This window comes from Sebastes fasciatus, chromosome 1, assembly GCF_043250625.1.
Source record: "Sebastes fasciatus isolate fSebFas1 chromosome 1, fSebFas1.pri, whole genome shotgun sequence".
Classification (NCBI taxonomy): domain Eukaryota; kingdom Metazoa; phylum Chordata; class Actinopteri; order Perciformes; family Sebastidae; genus Sebastes; species Sebastes fasciatus.
This window is the reverse complement of record NC_133795.1, coordinates 17460507-17480601: the sequence shown is the minus strand read 5'-3', so window position 1 is coordinate 17480601 and position 20095 is coordinate 17460507. Positions and strand designations below refer to the sequence as shown.

The following is a 20095-nucleotide window of genomic DNA, read 5'->3' as shown; positions in this document are numbered from 1 at the left end:
AAAGATAATACAATAAAAAAAGAGACACAAAAATATATAAAAGATAATAAACAAAATATAAAAATACAATATGTATATTGATGAGATGACAGTTTTGCCAGATTATTTATTATAAAGACTTCTGGGCAATCGTAACCAAACAACATTGTGAGTGGGAAAAAAAATAAAAAACATAAAAACATGGACAACATGGGGAAAAGCAATTACAAAATTTCCTACAGCTCTTGAAGGAAAACCCACCGTTTGACTACATTACCCATGATGCACTCGGAGTGGGCGTTCTCTCGGCTGAAGGCTGGCCCTGCTGCTGCTGCTGCTGCTGTTGAGCTGGGAGGTGACGGCGCTGTCTCACTGTGTTTATCGGGCGGAGGGGAACTTCACGGCGGCTACGGGTGTGGCTTCAAAACGTGATAAATCTCAACGCGGGGAAAGAATGCGTAACGGCAATAGGAATTAAAAACAACAAGAGAAAATATATATACATAAAGCAGCAAAACAGAAATATCCTCCGGTATCCTCACTTGGCAACAGGAATCTGTGAGCTCGGTTTTTCAACAGCTGGAATACTTTTTTGTGCCGAACTTCGTGGGCCGTTTTCGTGTGTTTTAACCTGCTCTCATGGTCTGCTGTAGGAACTACCGACTTAGCTAAAAGTCAGTTCACAAAAAGTTGCTCAAGCTTTGTTTTTGGCAACTTCTCCACTCTCATAAGAAGAAGCAACCACCAATGCTGACCAACTGACTGCAACAAACCAAACGGGCGTTTTGGGGGATTTTTCAAACAACCGTTATAAATCCAGTCGTTCCCATCGCAACGAGAGGAGAGTTCTATGATTTCCGTTGCCTCTCGCGGATGAACGGACTCACGTCACGTTTTTTGTTGTCACTCATCATCAGGACAAAAAAAGGGAAGTTCTCAACTTCAACCCTTGTTTTTTTAAATAAGGGTTTTTTCGGACTTTAATATATATATTTTTCCCAGGTGATATTTCCCCCCCACTAAGCAGCAGTCCTGAAGCGTGCACTAGGAACCATGGGGTGTACAGTCAGTCAGGAAGATAAAGCCGCGGCCGAGAGGTCTAAAATGATTGATAAAAACCTGAGAGAAGATGGAGAGAAGGCGGCCAGAGAAGTGAAACTGCTGCTGCTGGGTGAGTATAGATAGCTCTGTCACAACACACTGACACTTATACAACAAAAGTCGCACACTGTTACAGACGAATTGTGCAACAGAGTGAAACACTTCTGTATAAATATGACACAAGGAGCATAAAAAAGTCCCAAGTTATATTTTTAGCCTTGGCTATTAATAGAACCAGTTTTTGGTCCTTAAAGGTCCCATATTATAAAAAAGTGAGATTTTCGTTTTTTTCATTATAAAGCAGGCTTAAGTTCTATATAAATACTGTGAAAGTATCGAAACACTCAATCCACAGGGAAATACACACAGCCCGTATTCAGAAACCCTGCATTTGAAACAAGCTGTCAGGATTTCTGTCCATTCGTGATGTCACAAATATACAATATTTAGACCATTTCAAAGTTTTAAACGTAAACATTCTAAATGTGTCCCAGTTTATTTCCTGTTGCAGTGTATGTAAATGACATCAGCTGACAGGAAGTACACATGGATCCAAGCTGTTGTCTAGTAACGCAATTTTGTTGCAATTCCATTGAAATGTACTAAAACGGAGCGTTTCAGACAGAGGATGAATACAGGTATATTCAGATAGACAGTATGAGGAAAATAAAAGTTTTTTTAAACATTAAAGTATGTAAACATGTTCTAGTAGAAACACAAAATACAAGTATGAACCTGAAAATTAGCATAATATGGGACCTTTAAAATTAAGTGTTTTTGCTAGCCTACACCAGATCAGTTGTTTGAGTTCACCCACCTCCTGAACAGACAGCAGTGATGCCACCAAAAATTCAGTTTGTGTTAGTGCAGTCCTGTGAACTTGACCTGAGTTCACATGGTAAAAAATATGCATGTCCTGTTGCATTTTGCCTTCATGCTTTATTGAAAATGTTTGAGAAGTTTTGGAGTTGAAACAGCACTTGTTGTCCCATCCTTGGTGTTTAAATGCTAAACCCTGGATGTTAAGTTGAGAGATAAGATCAGAGCAGAGCGTCTGATTTCTTGTGACAGGGCAGTCAGAAATATAGTCTTATTTTTTTTGTGGTTTCCTCCCACCAGGGCTTGAACTGAAGGGGTCAGACATGGCGGGGTTTGGTTGATAATGAGTGGGCTGCTGTTTGGACAGAGGGTGAACAGCCCTGACTGTTCCCAGCACTGGCTAAAGCTCACACACTTAATATATAAACAGAACAGCTGATTGAAAGTACTGCTGCTTGGTAGCAAAGAGAAAGTGGGACTTTCCCAGGATATAAAACGTCTCCCAGATTCCTTTAAAGAGAACTCATTATGCTTTTTACCCTTTCCTTTTGTGTGTTATATAGTTTTTGTGCATGTAAAAGGTCTGCAAAGTTACAAAATCCATACAAAAGGGAGTTACTCTGCTCCTGAACTGCCTGAAACACCTTGCTTGAAGTCCTGCCTTTTCTTCTGTAATGTGGTGATGTCACCAAGTAACACATTTGCATAATACCTGCCTAGCATCTAGTTTGGCACGCCGTCAAACAAAGCTAGTTAGAGCGGAGATGGAGAGGAGTCCGAAGTGTTTGATTCGGTTGACCAATCACAACAAAGTGTACCAGCTAACCAATCAGAGCAGACTGGGCTTTTTCGAGAAAAATATATATATATTTTTTTTAAATATTAAAGCATGTTAACATGTTCTAGTAGATACCCAAAATGCAAGTATTCACCTGAAAATAAGCATGATAGGTCCTCTTTAACTTTCTGAATGCTACTTACATTGCTATTGTCTAGCATGTCCTTTAATATTGAAGCCATGCAGACACCTTATTTTACTTCCCTCATGCTTATCCATTTTAGATTGTCCTATACCATTTTCTACCTGCTTTTTTTAACGGACTAAATCAGTAAATTCCTGCATCAGTGATGCATTTTATTTCATGCCTATTGATTCACACTCCAGAAGTTACTCCAGTTATTGCCTCAAGGGAATCAATGCAATTTAAAGGGAGTCATTTTGTTAGAATGGACCGTGATTTTATTGAAAACACCTCGCCGAACATATGCTCAGGTTTAAACTGGTATTGATCCTGGGAGCAGAGAAATCTGAGGCAACTTGGAATATAATTGAAATATTATTATTTTTTATTTTGCACCACTCTCAAACACACTCTCTTTCCTTTTCTATAACTTGTATATATCCAAAGTATTTAGTTAACCCGTGCATTTTGTAACAGATTGGGGATCACAGAATCACAAAATTGATTTGTCATCCTCTTTCTTGACAGAAAAACAGGAAATTCTGCTTAAAGTGATGGGGAACACATACTGTGTTTTTCTCTCCTGGGTCTTTGAAGAGACGGCTGGTTGTTAAGTTGTGCCCCTGGTTAGAAGGCTAATTACATACTCTGCTCTGTACAGCAGGTCTCATATCAGTAATTACCATCCGGCGCAGTGTGTGTGTGGGGGTTGAGAGGAATTAAAGGAGAGGTCTGAATCTGAACTGAGTGTTGGGAATCTGTGCGTAAAGACTCAAGTCATGCAAGACTTTTCCCTTCACTTGTGCGTTTTTGAAAAAAAAGAAGAAGAAAACATGTAACAGCATGCAAAAGGCTGCATCGGGATACAAACCTACAATTTCTTGAAGAGTATTTTCTAGTCTCTTAAATGTGAAATTTAAATTTCAGTTATCTGAAAGGTAAATGCAGTTAATACTTCAAGATTACAGGTAGACCGATTACTCGGTTTGGCTGATTAATCTGCGCCAATAGGATGTTTTACAAACTATTGTTATCGGGGGGAACTGGGCTCTGATAGTGGCCGATAGCTGCACAGCAGCCACCAGTCATGCGGGGGTGTACATCACCGTTTTGCATTGAGGTTCCATTCACAAAGTCCAGGTAGAGGGGGAGAAAAAAAGTTATCTTTTGAATATAGATAATCCAGATAATCTTCCAAATAATAACAAGCTTCCAAATAATCCAGCCACGTAACTATCCATTCATGAAATGAAATCGCACCTTACCCCAGGAATGTGCACGAACATTAATGATTTGCAAGAGTGGCATTTAACAATGTACGAGACGTGCAACCGAAGTAAAACTGGCCAGTCCTACTGTAAGCCACAAAACAGTATCACCTATTGCAAATAAATAGAACATTTTCCAATGATGTAATCCATCATATCACACTTAAGGATATTCTCTTATAAATGATCAAATTCGGAGTGACAAAAAACTGGTTTATTAAAAATGGCGTATGCAAAAGTAGCCGACTAGGTTGCTGCAGAAGCAAAAGATATCGACCATTTAATCTGCTTTATCCTGCTCCAAACTATTGTTATTATATCGGCCTTTAAAAATCCACTATAGGTTGACCTCTATTCAAAATTCATTCGGATGATTTTGTGCTCCGTTAGTGTCCACATGTTTTTCTTTTTGTACAGTCCTGCTAGTAGACTGAAGTTAAAGACAGGCTTTCAATTTAATTGCATTATTCTTTCTCGGAAGATGTAATCCGTTGAATAATGGATGCTTTGTTGCCGTTTGTAGCTGAAATCGTGATCTATCTATTGAGTAGCAGTATGTGTGAGAGAGGTGTGACATCCTTCCAGAGGTGCTACATCACGCCTCCAGGCATGCTCTTCAGCACTCCCATCTGCTGCCATGCTATCTGTTGGAACAGCTGAGAAAAGCCTTCCTACATGGCCACACCAGTAAGCAGTCTGTAATTGCAATCCCATATCCCTCCTAAAGCAAAGACTCTAGAGATGAGGTGAGGGGGTTTAGGTTGAAGGATGCCTCGTTTCTACTGAAATGACGGATCTCTTTTTGAATCAACTCTGAATCGCTGCTTTTCTTCAACAAGCAGAGGAAGTCTAACCACAAAAAAGCTTTATCAAAATGTCCACACATTGTATTTTGGTGTAAACAAACAAATGCAATTAGGAATTTCCATTGTTACTATACTTTTCTCTAATGTCTTACCAAGTGTGTTAGATAGTTTTTGTCTTGCTAGTTGTCCCCCAGAGAAAGTCATTAGTTAATGTAGCAGGGAGGAATTCATATACCGTCGAGGCTTAAGCTTTCATTAACAGGAAGCACTCATTCACAGGCTTCCCTGCTGATTCTGCTCTTTGATTGACATTTAATCTCCTCCCCGTCCACAACAAAAAAATCTCTGCTCACTTTAGTTGATTTTCTCAATTCTTTGGCTTACTAACCTTTTTTTTTCTCTTCAGCTCAGCACAAATGAAAAGTTCCCTTTTGGCGGCGTGCTCTCTGCTTAAACTGTGAGAACAGCAGCCTAGTAGTAGGAAATATCTCTGCATGATTCAGCGCTAACACACACACACGCACACACACACACACACACACACACACACACACACACACACACACACACACACACACACACACACACACACACACTTCTGTGTTGATTGTACATAAACACATTGGCTCAGAGGCTTGATAGGCAGTGCTGTTATGTAAATACGCTGGCAAGCTGAATGCATGCATGCTGCCTGTGGGCACATAAAGACATTGCACTAAAAACATCTTCAATATGTGAGCACATTAAAGAAGCGTGCAGCACATGTGTGAATACTCCCTTTTCTCCCCCTCACAGCTGTCAGCTTGACAGGGTAGAGGTGATAAATGAATGAAAATAAAGGCAGTTTAATCAGGCTGTGCTGCGGTGAAACAAAAATGCTGATCATGTTCTTAGAGGAGGAACCAACTCGGTCTATTTTTAAGTCTTAAAAACAACTGATATGGCAGCACTGTTTTTCATTTCCATCGAGGATAGTGGACGTGTTGTTCTTATGACATGATATACAAGGCATGCACTGCTGCAGTACATATTATATACTCGGTTTTATGACTTGGTTGTTGCTTCAGTGTTGGATTCTGTTACACAGCCCCTCGTGGTCACTGCAGTAAGGCTGCCACATGGAACAATGTAAGGCTGACATACTGTTTTAGCCCGCAGCTGGTTTTATTCATGATCAAAGCATCAAATGGTTAACCTAAAATGAAGGCGGCAGCCACATTACATTGCTCACGCCACGGGATGGGAATTGTTCCGTTAGTGTTTTCAGGCTAAGAATATATTGTCTGTGTGTGTGTGTGTGTGTGGATGTAAAGAGAAGCTTGTGTAACTCTCACACAGGTCACCTTGAGTGTTTTGACATGTGGTCACTCATTATGATGAACCAATATTGAGTTCTTTTAACCGCAGACAAAAGAAAAAGCACGTGATATGAAACCAGTCGCATCCTCTTCCTCTTTTAAATCCTGTCTCTCTGCAGTGTGCGTGAGGATGCTCGCTCATTAATCTGCATACTTTGCTAAAGCTTTTTGTTCAGGATGTAGCAGGGAAATGGACTCCCAGGGAAGCAGTTATTGGATGATGTGAGCTCCTACGAAAAATCAGGTACTTAGATAGTGGATATTATGATACTCAATGTTTTCTTGGCTGGAAAACACAGAAGACCTGCTGTGAAAATCATGAAGTAAATGCCATACAGACCCCAGAAAGATCAGAAGGAGTTTGCAAATGGAGCTGTGGCATAACTACCAGTTTTAAACACCAGCTGATTGGATCTGGGAAATTATAAAAGGAAGTTATACTGTATGCTGTTCATAACCGCAGCATGAGGTATCTGTTATAGTAAGAACTGCTGCTTTTCTGTCTCTTACTGCATTATTTAACCCATATACACACTACCAGTACCCTCTCCATTAATACAGTATGTTGCATGAGCCTTCTCAAAAATAATGCACATATTTTAAAGGAAATATCAACAGGAATGCATAGCCCCAAATACAACTTAAATGTATACTGTATATTGTTACATTGTGTCAAAGTGAAAGTTGTGAAAGATCCTTATTGTATGGTCTATTGCTGACCGCAGCAACATTGCAGTGCAGCACTGCCAATACTTAAAGTGGCAGTAGGCAGTATATTTTTGGCATCACTGGGCAAAAATTCCATAATAACCTTTCAGCATATTGTAATTCAAGTGCGCTGAGAGAGAACTTGACTTCTGCACCTCCTCATAGCTCTGTTTTCAGGCTTTAAAAAATCTAGCCCATAACGGGAGACTTTGACCAATCACAGGTCATTTCAGCAAGAGACTTTTCCTATTGGCTGTTGATTCAAGGGAGGCAGCTGTCAATCACTCGCGAACTCTGATCAAACAGTCAAACTAGGCAGCGCTGATCAAATATGAATCAATATTCTGTTACTGTAATGCCTTTTTCAAGCCTCAAATGTTTTCAGAATCATCTTGTAGTGTACTGTTTAGCTGTAAAATGAGAAAGTGTACTTAATCATATTTGCTCCAATTCTACCCCCTGCTGCTTTAATATTAGGAGTTGCAACCATTTTTTGTTTCAATTTTTCTTAGATTTTAATAATATATTTCATCCCAGACTGATTAGTATGACAGCTAAACCAAAATTGTGTAATTAGAGCCTGCCCATTCCTGTCACAGACGGATTTTCCTGGAAGCGTTTATCTCGTCTTGCAGATCGTGTCACGTCACCTGGACCGAGGTTTGATCACAGTGGCCATCAGATAAACTTCTGGTATGAAAATAATTTTGGTTATCTTTTCAGTAATGGTCTTTTAAAGGCTCAGACAGTAATCTAATTCACAACAACTCCTTTTGAACATTTGTCATTTGACAGAGGTACATTTAAGAAGATGGAAATCCCTTTACTGTTATTGTATCTTTAAAAATAGATAGAATGAGCTTAAACATACTCATACCACTAATCACTAAGTGACTACAGTTTGTCCCTTTGAGAACTCATTTTTTCTATTATTGTGTTTTATGTCCTTGTTACAATGAAAGGACACAGCCAGACACTTCAGGGTGACATTTTAGCTCATCTAATTTTATTATGTTGTCACACATCTTCAAAGGCCGTTTCCTCCTGCGGTTTCCAGTAGAACAAACAGTTACCTTAATTTCTCTTAAACGCTTTGATTAGGTAACTTTCCCAAAGCTCAGTGCTGCAGACACAGTATTGATCAGAGAGAGAGAGGGCCTCTATCGACTAGCCCAGCCACTGCTACCATTTGCGAAAGCCATCAATCTGAGCAGAGCCGAGCTGGGAAACCTGAGCTATAGCTACTGTGGTAGTATGGTTAGAGAGGCAGGGAGCTCAGGCAGACCTCTCTCTGATCTGATCCCCTTATTATCTCTTTGCCAGTTGGTGATTAGAGGTGTTTGACTGGTCTGCAAAACTCTGGAAAGCTGCCCCTGTCAGACCCATCTCCTTCTCCATTTCCTCTCCATGTTCAAGGGATGTGATCAGGAGTTAAACCTTTTAAATGAGGTTGCAGTATTTGTACAAAAACATCAAGCAGGCAGCACATTGTAGCCAAAAGTTAAGCCCCCAGCACAGTCACCTGTTTACTGTAGATAGTCATGTTTGATGACAACACAAGGTGACATGTCCTGCTGCTGGTCAGCCCATGTGGTCAGCGCTGCATAGACACCGAGTTCCTCCCTCTTATTAAAGTCAGTGTCTGACTTTTAGTGGGTGTAATTACAGTTGGCTGATTATAGAGACCTGGCTTTCTCTGCTGGAGAAACCGAGTCAGACTGACCTGTTCCTCAGGTATAAACAGCTCTACGTCTCTGGCAGCAGAGCCCACTTTCACAGCTCCCCAAGAAATCTCATCTGAACATCAGCTACTTAGCGGCTACATTGTAAACTGATATTTACGACGAGCACTATCGGCAGAAATGTGCCAATTCTGTGAGGTTTATCAAACGAGCTGCTGCCCTATGTTTTTTTTTGGTGACTTCTTGACCGTGTTTACTCAACAGTCTGCACCACAGTTCTGCCCAATTATCCGTGTGACGCACTGGATAGCGGATCTGTGAGTGTGTATGTGAAAGGGCAGAATATCCTGCAATTACAGGGAGAGCTCCTAAGATAAAGCCTGCTCCTGCAGACTGTGTGTCTCAGAGCGAGTCCACAGGGGACAAAGCTGCACTATCCTCTCTGCTCGGGAAATACTGATAGCTTAGAAAATCCTCCACCACTGCCTCAAATCTTACCTCTGCACACAGCTCATATCTTTACTTTATACCTACATTAATCCTGCTGTTTGAATATTTTAGTGAGGAAAGTCAGTGTGGCCTCTTTTGTGCGTGCGTGTGTGGGTAGTTACTCTCTTTTTGAGTGCAGCCCTCAGGATTCACCTTGGTTCTGGTCACCACAGGGCGTGAAGATGTTTGACACAGGACCAGATCACAAGCCTTTAATTCTCTGTGGACGCCCTTTACCTCCGATAGTGTGTAGGAGGGGGAAGTAGAAACTGCAGCGTGTCGGCCTGCAGACATCCCTCCCTGCACAGACACAGGAACTGTTGCAAAATGCAAAGCTCTCTTAGTGAGATACAGAAGGATATAGCCTGAGATACAGAATGCATAAATGAGTTATCCCTTTTTTTAAAGGGTCAGCTCAACCAAATTGCACAAAAAAGTTTCCAGTTAATCATAAGGGTATCCAGCCATGCAGATATAATGTGGCTTAAGTAAGCTGCAGAGTTTTTCAGATCTTCTCCACTGAGACGTTTAGAGCCAGCCCAGTACACTGAATGTGAATGGCATTTCCTCTTTGCAGCTCAAAGTACTGAAACATTAGTTCATTTGTCAGGTCTGGTTACTTTGGACAACTGGAACACCTCACTTTTCAATAGCAGTAATTTTATAACTAAGATCAAAATATTATGAAAACCGTTGAATGTCGACAAGCGTGGTGAGGAGATGAGATCTGTAGAATATCCAGAGTAAAGGCCTTTGCACACCAAGTGTATTTTGCATCCAAAATTACGTCATGTTTAAAAATAAATACGACCTCACGTTGTGTCAGTCACGTTTACGCACAGACTCCGATACTTTGACCGTCATTAAAGTGACTCAAACAGCTAGATCGGATATCGGTGACAATGGGGCCGATTGATAAGATATATTGCGATTTATTACCTGCAAATTATGCAGTTTGTCAACATCTGTTTTATCTGATAAGATACAGTCTTCACTCTGTTCATCTCAGAGTTTCATTCACATATCTTGAGGTCAGAGGTCAAGGGACCCCTTTGAAAATGGACAGATTTTCCTCGCCAAAATTCAGCTTAAATTTGGAGCGTTATTTAGCGTTCTTCCCGACAAGCTAACATGACATGGTTGGTACCAGTGGATTCCTTCCTTAGGTTTTCTAGTTTCATATGATACCAGTATCTTCACTCTAGCTTTAAGACCGAGCCCGCTACAAAGACCCCTGAAAGACAGAATATAGAACTTGGATATCGCAAGTGGCTGGGTTGTTAAAATAAGATTAAGAGATAAATAGTTTATATAATATAAGATTGATACTTGACGTCCATGTATCAATACAATATTGCCACACAAAATATCACAATACTATGTTGTATTGATTTTTGTATTGATTTTTTTTCCCAGTAAGAGAAAATGTCATGTATTTTGCATTAACTGACCCGCTCATGCACATCAGTGAGTATTCTGTTTTTCTTCCATATTTGGCCACAGGGCCAGAAAAACCTTTATTTTCCAGTTTCAACCCAAACTTGATTGACATAATTCTGTAAAGTCCATACAGTGTTCCCTGTAGTGCTGCTTATTTTGCTAGTGTCCTGAAAAAGCACAATTCACTCCTCAAGTTCACGACCTCCACTCCCATAGCATCACCAGAAATGTCAAAGGTCCTCTCTTTATTTTGCTTACATTTCCAAGTGCCCTTGGGGAGTAGGGAACTGGGGGTGGGGGCTTTCTTTGTCTGACCATGTCATTAAACACACGTACAGCAAACCATTATCCCCTCTCAACCCCTCCCACAATCCATTTCCTTCTTCTTGCCATTATAGGAAATGAGCTCACTTCACTTCCCCTCCATCCGCAGCGGGTTATCCTGTCATTGCACTAGAAGGTCTGGTGCTCCTGGGCTTCCCCCCGGGGGGCCAGCCTGCACTCTCAGCTTTGTGCCTGTATATATGTTGAAACCAGCTAAAGTACACTTTAACAGCCCAATGTCAAAATGTTACCCACAGAAAGAAAATCGCTCCAGTTTTCAATGGAGGCTGCTACTCTTTGGTACATTTTACCCCAGGGTGGCGGATTCAAAGAGAAGAAAGAGAGGGTGAAATTAATTGGCGACAAAATCCAAGAAGAAAAGCTCATGAGATAATATAAGTAAGGATGGAAGCAGAGGGTGGGCCACAGTTCATGTTTAACCAAGTGGAAGATTGAGCATGTCCGTATGATCAGATGGGAGGCTTCACTCAACCACAAATATCACTGCTGTGCTTGTTCACAGTACAGCCATGGTTTGATCCCCTCAGTCTCTCCTTCTTCCTCTCTTTTTTAGTATAGCTGCTCATCAGTGTTCTAGGTGGATGATGAAAAGGAAGACAGTTTCTAGCTGAGGAGAGGGCGAGCTACATCAGAGTTCTTATCTCGAAAAATGTTGTCAACAGGTCTCTGTTTTTCTTTGTAGCGAGTGACAGCGTGCCGCTGCAAAGATGTGAAATGGTGATGTAGTGAAGCTTGCAAAAAGAAAGGGGAGGTGTCACTCTCCCAGAGGCACAGGAAACAGAGGAACTGTTTGTGATCTCTTCCTACAGCTGCCCTTCTTCACTTCTGTAAAGTTTGTCTTCCAGTATCCGATTTAGTTTCACCCGGGACCTCAGTTGATCTGTCACACTGTGCTGCTTCTGTCCTCTGTCGGTGTTCATCCGAGTGGACAAAGTGCATCGAGTGAGGTGCCTAACATAACTTGAACAGCAGGGGCCGATGTGAAGGTGATGGATGGTGAGAATAGTTGAGATGTCACACTGGGTGAGGGTATGTTTTTTTCCCCCATGGGGCTCAGGGTGATCATGTTGAGACAGCTGCTTCACTGTGAAGACTGTATTGAGAGGTCAATTTATTGCAGCCTGTCCTCAGCTCTCCACTGTCTGACAACTGGACCAGTATAATCCATAAACTTCATCGCAATCTCTGATCCAGACTTTTTCCTTTTCAAAACTTTTGCTCTGAGCTTTTTGTCTGTAGCTGGTGGTGTATTATCCATTCATATTCTCTCTATCAAACCTAAACTAAACTTTGCTCTGAATTTTGATTTTAAGGTCACTATGACTTGAAAAAATACACATTCAATAGGGCTGGGACGATGCACCTATCTCCCAATTCGATACTATCACGATACTTGGGTGCCGATTCGATATGTATCGCAATTTTTAAGTATTGCGATCCTACAACAATTGTGATTCGATTTTACGATTTATTACGATTTTTGTTAACTTTTTTTAACACTAGACCATGGGAAAAAGTTAAATCATACACTTCTCTGGACTTTTGCTTTGGAAAATGTCTATATTTAATACAGTAAAAATGTTTGATTTTCAGTATGTATGTAGTCATTGTCAGGCATTATTTATAAAAAAAAATTCCAGCAATCCAAAAATCAAAGAGTAAGGATATTTCCCTCCCAAAATAGTGGTATTTTCTTTTTAATTTATAAGGGACATGTAATGTTTTATACTTCTGGTGAATATAATCCAATACATTTTATTTCCAGATATGTATTTTGTATATACAGTTCCCTTTTAACACCTTATTTTGAAAACCGGACGTAATCACATGTGTATACTTACGCTAACTTCGCCAAGTTCGTCGCTAGCTCTCCCGTCAGCTCGGTTCTCTTTATACATCCATGATCAGCTCCATCGGGGCCATTTGAATGTATTTAACATAAATGTCAGTATATGGGTGCTCTACAGTTGTAGCGTCGGCCGATTTGAACACGGAGATGAGAGCGACGGCCGGCTCGACCGCACATTAACGCAATACGATAACGTTTCCTGTCCATGACGGAGTTTGCATGCAGCTTTAGCCATGATGTCTAGCTCTTCTTTTCCTGGCAATGTGTGAAACCCAAAGTGTTTCCATACTTTCCTGTATGTGTAGTGTTTACCACTTTGCATTTAATATGTGAGGGTTCAAGTCGTATCCACGCGGACCCTCCGCTGCTTTGTACTTCCTCATTGCGGCCAGTTGTGGTTTGGTATGGTTGACGGATACACAACGGATATGATGTTACGTTACTCAGACTGCAACAATAAAAGGGGTAACTTCCTTCTACCTCTACATAGACTCAAATGAAGCAAATATATTGATTCTGGCATTAAAAAATCGATTTAAAAAACAAAAAATCACGACACAATCAATTTTTTTGTCCCACCCCTAACATTCAATAAGATCAGTATATTCAAAACAAGATTTACATAATTTCTATTTAAATCTCAATGAAGCATGAGGTTAACAGTAAACATTTATTAGGTCACTGAGATGAAGCCATACTGTTGCCATGCCCATGTGGTTTGGGTTTGTGAAAAGGCGTGACAAGTTTATTCTAACACTGTTTTTAGCTTCATAGTATGTGTCTTTAGTATCACTACACATTATAGCCTTTCATAATGAATGTATTGATCAGAAGCAGTCGTAACTTCTATCACATTCATTCCCTCTTCAGACCACCCGAACAGACAGTTGTTGCACTGTGGAGCGCTCTGAATCTGTTTTTCTTATTTCTCCAGTTACACCTACAGCTGATTGGACTGAGCAATATAAATGGCCCCAAGTCGGTGCTGTGAAATCGATTTATGCCAAAGAAATTAGACTTGCATTTTGAAGGAAATGTATTTCCTCATTACAAATTACTTAGTACATCAAAAACACTGCGTTCACCTTCCAAAAAGCAATCAGAGCTTCCTTCTGTTCTACTAATTATGATCCTCCGTGGGTACAAGCCATTTCACGGTCGTCATATAAGAACAGCACACATGGAGAAGAAATTGAGACCATAATCATCTCGTTTAGCTCATTTTCATCATTTGCTTTCCTCATATTACTGACGATTTATTTAAATAAAAAGTTAATAAGATTTGTTGGACTTAACACAAACTAAAGTATGCCGTTAAAAAGATCAGGCTTCGGATATCACTCAAAACACTTTGACACGTGACACTTTTGCGGTCATGTTAAGATCTCTCTCTTCTGTCTCTCTATTACCATTTTTGAACATTGGTTGTTAACTGTGTTGCAGATGGAATTGATGTCATTTCCTGTTTCAGCTCCCACCCCACAAAATCTGTCACTTCCTCTTTCAGCTTGCTGCATGTAAAAGAGAAGTAGATGTGCCTTTTGTTCGGCTGGTTGAGGAAACCAGCACACCCATCCTGTGTCAGTTTGGCTGGTTCTGATCCTCAGACTGTAGGCTCCACTGTCTGTCACTGACTCTTTAACCCACAACAGTGAAGCCCTTAAACAAGTCTGATTTAAAGCTTTTTTTTTGCATTTTAAAACACTGTACTTATAAAAAACAAAATGAAATCAGCCGCCCTTCTTTCCCCCTCTCCACTTGTTCTCTGAGAATGACAGCAGTATTAACAATACTCACGTGTCAATGTGTGAATTTCACAATGCAAGTGGCAGACTTGACAGTAAAGATAAGATCGTGAAAATGCCACATGCTCTACAGTACACACCCCTTAATTAGCCAATAGCACGGCGTGTCTGCTCACATTGAGTGGAGTTTAAGAAGCTGTGATACTTTGGGACTGTTATAACTCATCTTTTAGACACAATACTCAGTCGCCATTGTTATTTGTCTGAACACACCCCTCAAGCTAGGAGGGATTTTTTGGAAAGAATGCAGCAAAGCCATAAAAAATGTTTTGGTGTGTTTTGTTTTCCAGCCCATAACAAATAAAACAACTCTTAAAGCAGCAGGGCACAATGGAGAAATGTGTGTGAGACCCCATACCAAGCTCTCTAACTTTAAAACGATATCCTTGGCAACGCAGGCTGGGTTGTGCCACTTGTAATTTGTGTATGTGTGTGTGCGTGTTGTGGAGGGCTTTTCGTGTGGTGTATAATTTGGCATGTGGATGGCAGGCTGACATTCCCTCAAATCCAATGCACGAACTAGTATTCAACTTAAAACCAGTTCAAAAAAATGTTCCAGGGAAATATGATTAGTAGATGGAGAGTTTAAAATAAAAGCACCCATTAACATCCGCGGTAAAGATGATAACAATGGAGTCATTTACTACTTAATAGCATAGCCTCATAGATCATGGTCTCCGTAGACGAGACACTTTAAGTGCCTCCGTGATGAAAAGTTGATTTATTAGTGTTGCATGTCAAAGAATGCTGCCCCGTCTCTCCTCCCCACAGAGAATCTGCATGTGGAGACAATACAAATATAACAGTTCCTGGTGTGTGTATTTAAAGCAGGTGGTATAAATGGTTGTTTATAAAAAAGTCAGTAAGAAACCAAAAGTAAAATAAGCCGCGGGCAGTCGGCTGTGTTGTACTATAATAATAACTTAACTAGAGTTGTTCCGATACCAACACCAGTATCGTAACTGCGTCCGATACTGCCAAAAATTCGGTATCGGCGAGTACAACAGTCTGTGCACCGATGCAATACCATCATTTATTAAAAAAATCAACTTGTTTATCCGGAAATCAATTCTTCTCTGCCGCTCTAAAATAGTAACCTTCACTGTGCTGTCGCCATGGATGTATCATGTCTGCTATTGCTATTGCATTCATTCTCTGTATGTATTAGTTCATGTTTTGTCAAGTGTTTAACCTGAGCCAGGCCATACAATAAAGATAGTAATAATATTTCATCCATATATGGTCAGTTGTAAACAGATGTTAAATAATAATAATATTAACTATTATTTTTTTTTATCTCACTGGTATCGGATCGTTACTCAGTATCGGCCAATACCGCATGTTTGGGTATCGGAATCAATATTGGGGAGGAAAAAATGGTATCGAAACATCTCTAAACTTAACAAATAACATACAAAAATAAGTGAAAAACTAATGTCACATGTTGATAAACTGGTCTGTGAACTGAATATGAGTTTCATGTGAAATCTTGTATGATGTTTGGTCTCACAGAAAAATATTGTCAAGAGCATTTCTGTCCACTGCAACACATGCTACCTAACACTCACACTCACACTCACACGCACACAAGCTAACACCACCTATTAATGGCTAATTTGGGCTGGAGATGGGGCGAGGGGTTTAGGAAAGGCGTTAAGCTTTTATCACCTGAGTTTTCATCTTCAAGGGAATGGGGGAGAAAAACGCTGACTCGGCTCGAGGGATTATGTCCTCCAGGAAGGCTTTAATCAGACATGCTGGCAACCTGGGAGCTGCTTTCACTTTGTGCTGCCGTGTGTGTGTGTGTGTGTGTGTGTAGGGGGGGTGGGGAGTCTCATGAGACCAGAACCACTGCTCATCTTGTAGCTTTTTTATGGACACAGACAGAAGTTTATGTACAGGCCTGTGGTGTGCACATGTATACTGCATTAGTGTGTATGTGTGCTTATAGGGGAAGGAAAGCACCTTATTGCACTGATAGTGAAAACATCTTCATCCTAAGGCGAAGTACCACCCTGGCTTGCCTGTGATTTTTGCTCTAACATTGCTCTAACATTGCTCGTACATCGCTCTAACGTTGCTCTAACATTAGCAATGACTCTGAGGTAAAGGACAACATAACTGTGGGAAATTCCATGGGGAAATTAGTTTATTGGTTCCTTTCAAACAGGGTTGGTTTCCATGAAATGATCTCACCAATAATGTTAAACACTGTCTTAACATGCCAATTGAAACAAGGTTTTTCTGATATACTAACATGCAGTCACTTGGACTATTTTCATAGGAGGATTTGAATAATTTGATTATAGAAATTAGATTATGCTTCAGGCTGTAAATCCCTTTTTAAAAATGACAAAGTGTCCCTCAATCCTCACTTTTTACATCATTCCTTCTTAATTCTCTTTTGATGTCGACGCTGGATATTACTCTAGCTTAGCGCTTTCCACTTAAATAACTCAAATTGCAACAACTGTGCCAATGGCTCGAGGAGGAGCTGTGTGCCTTCCACTGCTAGCGCAGTTGTCGAATGTCAGAGAGCCGGAGGTTAGGAAAACTAATAAGTAGAGCATAAGATGGTCTCATCCACATTATTAAGAATTCCTTCCCACACACAGGGGAGTTCATTTTGGTTCAAATGATGCTTATGTCGGTGTAATCACTGTGATTACACTCGTGACAAAGGGAAAATAACAACAACAGCCAAGGAGATATCAGTGAGCGAGTGCCCGATGTTGCAGAGGGAGAAATTTGACGGAGCCACTCTTCTCCCAGCTGCAAACGTAAACAATCACAATGGCTGACTAATCAGGAATATCTGAGATTACTCTGAAGCTAGGTATGGCCTGAAGCACATGTTCATAAAAATCACGATAGCACACAAACCAATCCCTTTTTATGACCCTTTATTTCCATGTTTGACCTTTGAACGTTTTGGACGAAACCTGTAGCTACGGTAGTTAGAGAATGGCTAGATAATGATACGGGACACTGACAGCATACAGGAGAAAGAGAAAGTAGAAAGATTTCATGAAGTAGAGAGATGATAGTCAAATAAACTCACTTTGTCTACCTCTATGAGTTCATAGGGAAGGATTGTGTTTTGTCTCCACTTCAGTGTCTGGTGTCTGGATCCTTGGCTGTACTGTAGCTCTCTTCCTGTCAGAGGTGGAAATTTGCTAAGTCTGCTCACTTAAACCTGCAGTAGGCAAAATATTTTTGGCATCATTGGGCAAAAATTCCATAATAACCTTTCAGCATATTGTAATTGAAGTGTTCTGAGAGAAAACTACATTTCTGCACGTTCTCATGGCTCTGTTTTCAGGCTTTAAAAAAATGCAGCCCGTGACGGGAGACTTTGGCCAATCACAGGTCATTTCAGAGAGAGAGCGTTCCTATTGGCTGTTCATCCAACGGAGGCAGCTGTCAATCACTCGCGAACTCTGATCAAACGGTCAAACTAGGCAGCGCTGATCAAATATGGATCAATATTCTGTTACTGTAATGCCTATTTGTCGCCTCAAATGTTTTCAGAAACATCTTGTAGTGTACCGTTTAGCTGTAAAATGAGAAAGTTTGCTCTGGCTGGTGGGCGGTGCTTGGTCACTTTTAAAAAAAATTTTGTCATGTTTTTTAAAATGTTCAAAACATGATAGTTTTTTTTCATGCTGGTCAGCCTAACCACCGGCGTTTGCCGATATATTCACACATGTGTGTGTGCCCCCTCCCGCTGAACAGCAGCTCTGACTCGTTCTTCGGAGGCAGAGCATTAAATTAGCAAAATAAAATAACAAAAATTGCAAAAAAAACAACCGGCAATATTCAGCCAATTGCTGATAGACGATATATTTGTCCAATCACCCAACCCCAGTGCCAAAGTTACACATTTTATTATTTTTCCATTGCAGCTCTGGGGACTCAACTGAGGGCAAAGTTAGATGCTGCCACATCCAGTCGAGCCCAACAACAAACATATGCAACCCTTCCAGAAACAACATTATATTTAGTTGTGTAGTTTCCCTGTCTGTGTCCCTGCAGCTTCCCTTATTGATGTTTCTGTGTGCCTTGAAGTCAGTTACACTTCATCATTTGGAGCGATGGTCACTCTGCCCTTGCCTTCTTCTCACATTAACAAGTATTTTTAAGCCAGTTACTCTCTTTTAAGGTGACCCTAATGTCAGACCACCTCTGATGCCCTGCAGGAATAATTGAACCATAATTATCTTTTTACTCAACGTAGAGATTTGCCCCTTACACTTCAATATGGCTTAGTGATTGGCTTAGTTTTGTTTGCTCAGAGCTGGAGATTTAGCTCTGTATTAGACTGCATTAGGGTTTTATTGCTCTGGCCCAAATCCGTAGCTAATTTCCAAAGCACATTTCTGTTCAGTGCTCGCTCAGAAAATAAACATACGCCCTGTTAGTGTTGCTGAAACTGTACATTCATAGCTTATTTACCTGGTATTTTTAACTGTTCTTACTCTTTCACATAATTAAACTGCCCAACAGTGCAGTTCTCCTCAAATGATCTTAAACAATACCAGTTTGAACTGTTGTCCTGAGTATTTTTTAACGATGATTTATTGATCCCCCATGCTGAATTTCATCAGATTTAAACAAAAAAAGATGGACAAAGAGGACGGGGGGGGGAAGAGTAAGATTTACAGCAGGGACAAGAGAACGAGAGAGGGGCGAGTTAGGGAAGAAGGGCATGGGTTAGCAAACTGAAAGAAAATAGTGAAGGAAGGGGGGGCCGTGTTGCTGTGAGCAAAAGCCTGGAGTTGGAGCGGAGCAGGGTGCAGCTGAGCCTCTGGCAGGGACACATCACTGAGGGCTTTATTGTGATTTGTAATTATGTGGTTTTCTGTGGGGCCTCAGTTCGGTGCGCTCCCACACTGAGGCTCTTTTTAGCCGGGGAATACTGAGTAGGAGAACAGAGAGAGAGGGTGGGGCCGGGGGTCACTGTTAACTATTTCTGTTAAACCAAGAATGAGCAGGCATGGCTGGAGCTCCACTGGAGTGAAGCCATGCAAAAAGCTGTGACTCAGACACAGTCAGGTTTATATTTAAAGGCAGACTTAACCTGTTGGAAAATGGGAGGATTTTCCTTTTTTTTCTCTCGCCATTTCCTTTCTGGGATCAATATGTGTGTGGTTAGTAAGATGTTTGAACTGGACTACTGTACATTTGTACAATCACCAAAAAAAGAAGCAGTAGAAAAATGTGCATGGCGAGACAAGCCAAATATAAATGATGGGCATGTGTACCTTGTTCAGTAACTGAAAACCATTGATAGGGAGTCATGATTCATCAAATCTACGATTCGATTTGACTTTTGATTTTTTTTTTTATCAAAAATTAGATTACAACAGTCTACGACAGAAAAAGCTGCATCTTTTCAATACCAGTATCTGTGTGACACACCTCAGTTCATAATCATTACAAAAACAAAACATAAATCCAGTGCATTACATGTGTGTCTACCAA

At 40.6% G+C, this 20095-nt stretch overlaps 1 protein-coding gene across 1 annotated transcript in view; it reads left to right on the top strand.

Moving 5' to 3' along the window:
• Positions 1-299: 299 nt before the first annotated feature.
• The window catches only part of LOC141767021 (guanine nucleotide-binding protein G(i) subunit alpha-2-like), a 67643-nt gene continuing 47847 nt past the window's right edge, over positions 300-20095 (top strand). The window contains exon 1 of the mRNA XM_074634293.1: positions 300-1150. Within this exon, the coding sequence (XP_074490394.1) occupies positions 1033-1150 (118 nt within the window). The 5' untranslated portion in view covers positions 300-1032. The remainder of the gene's footprint in view (positions 1151-20095) is intronic.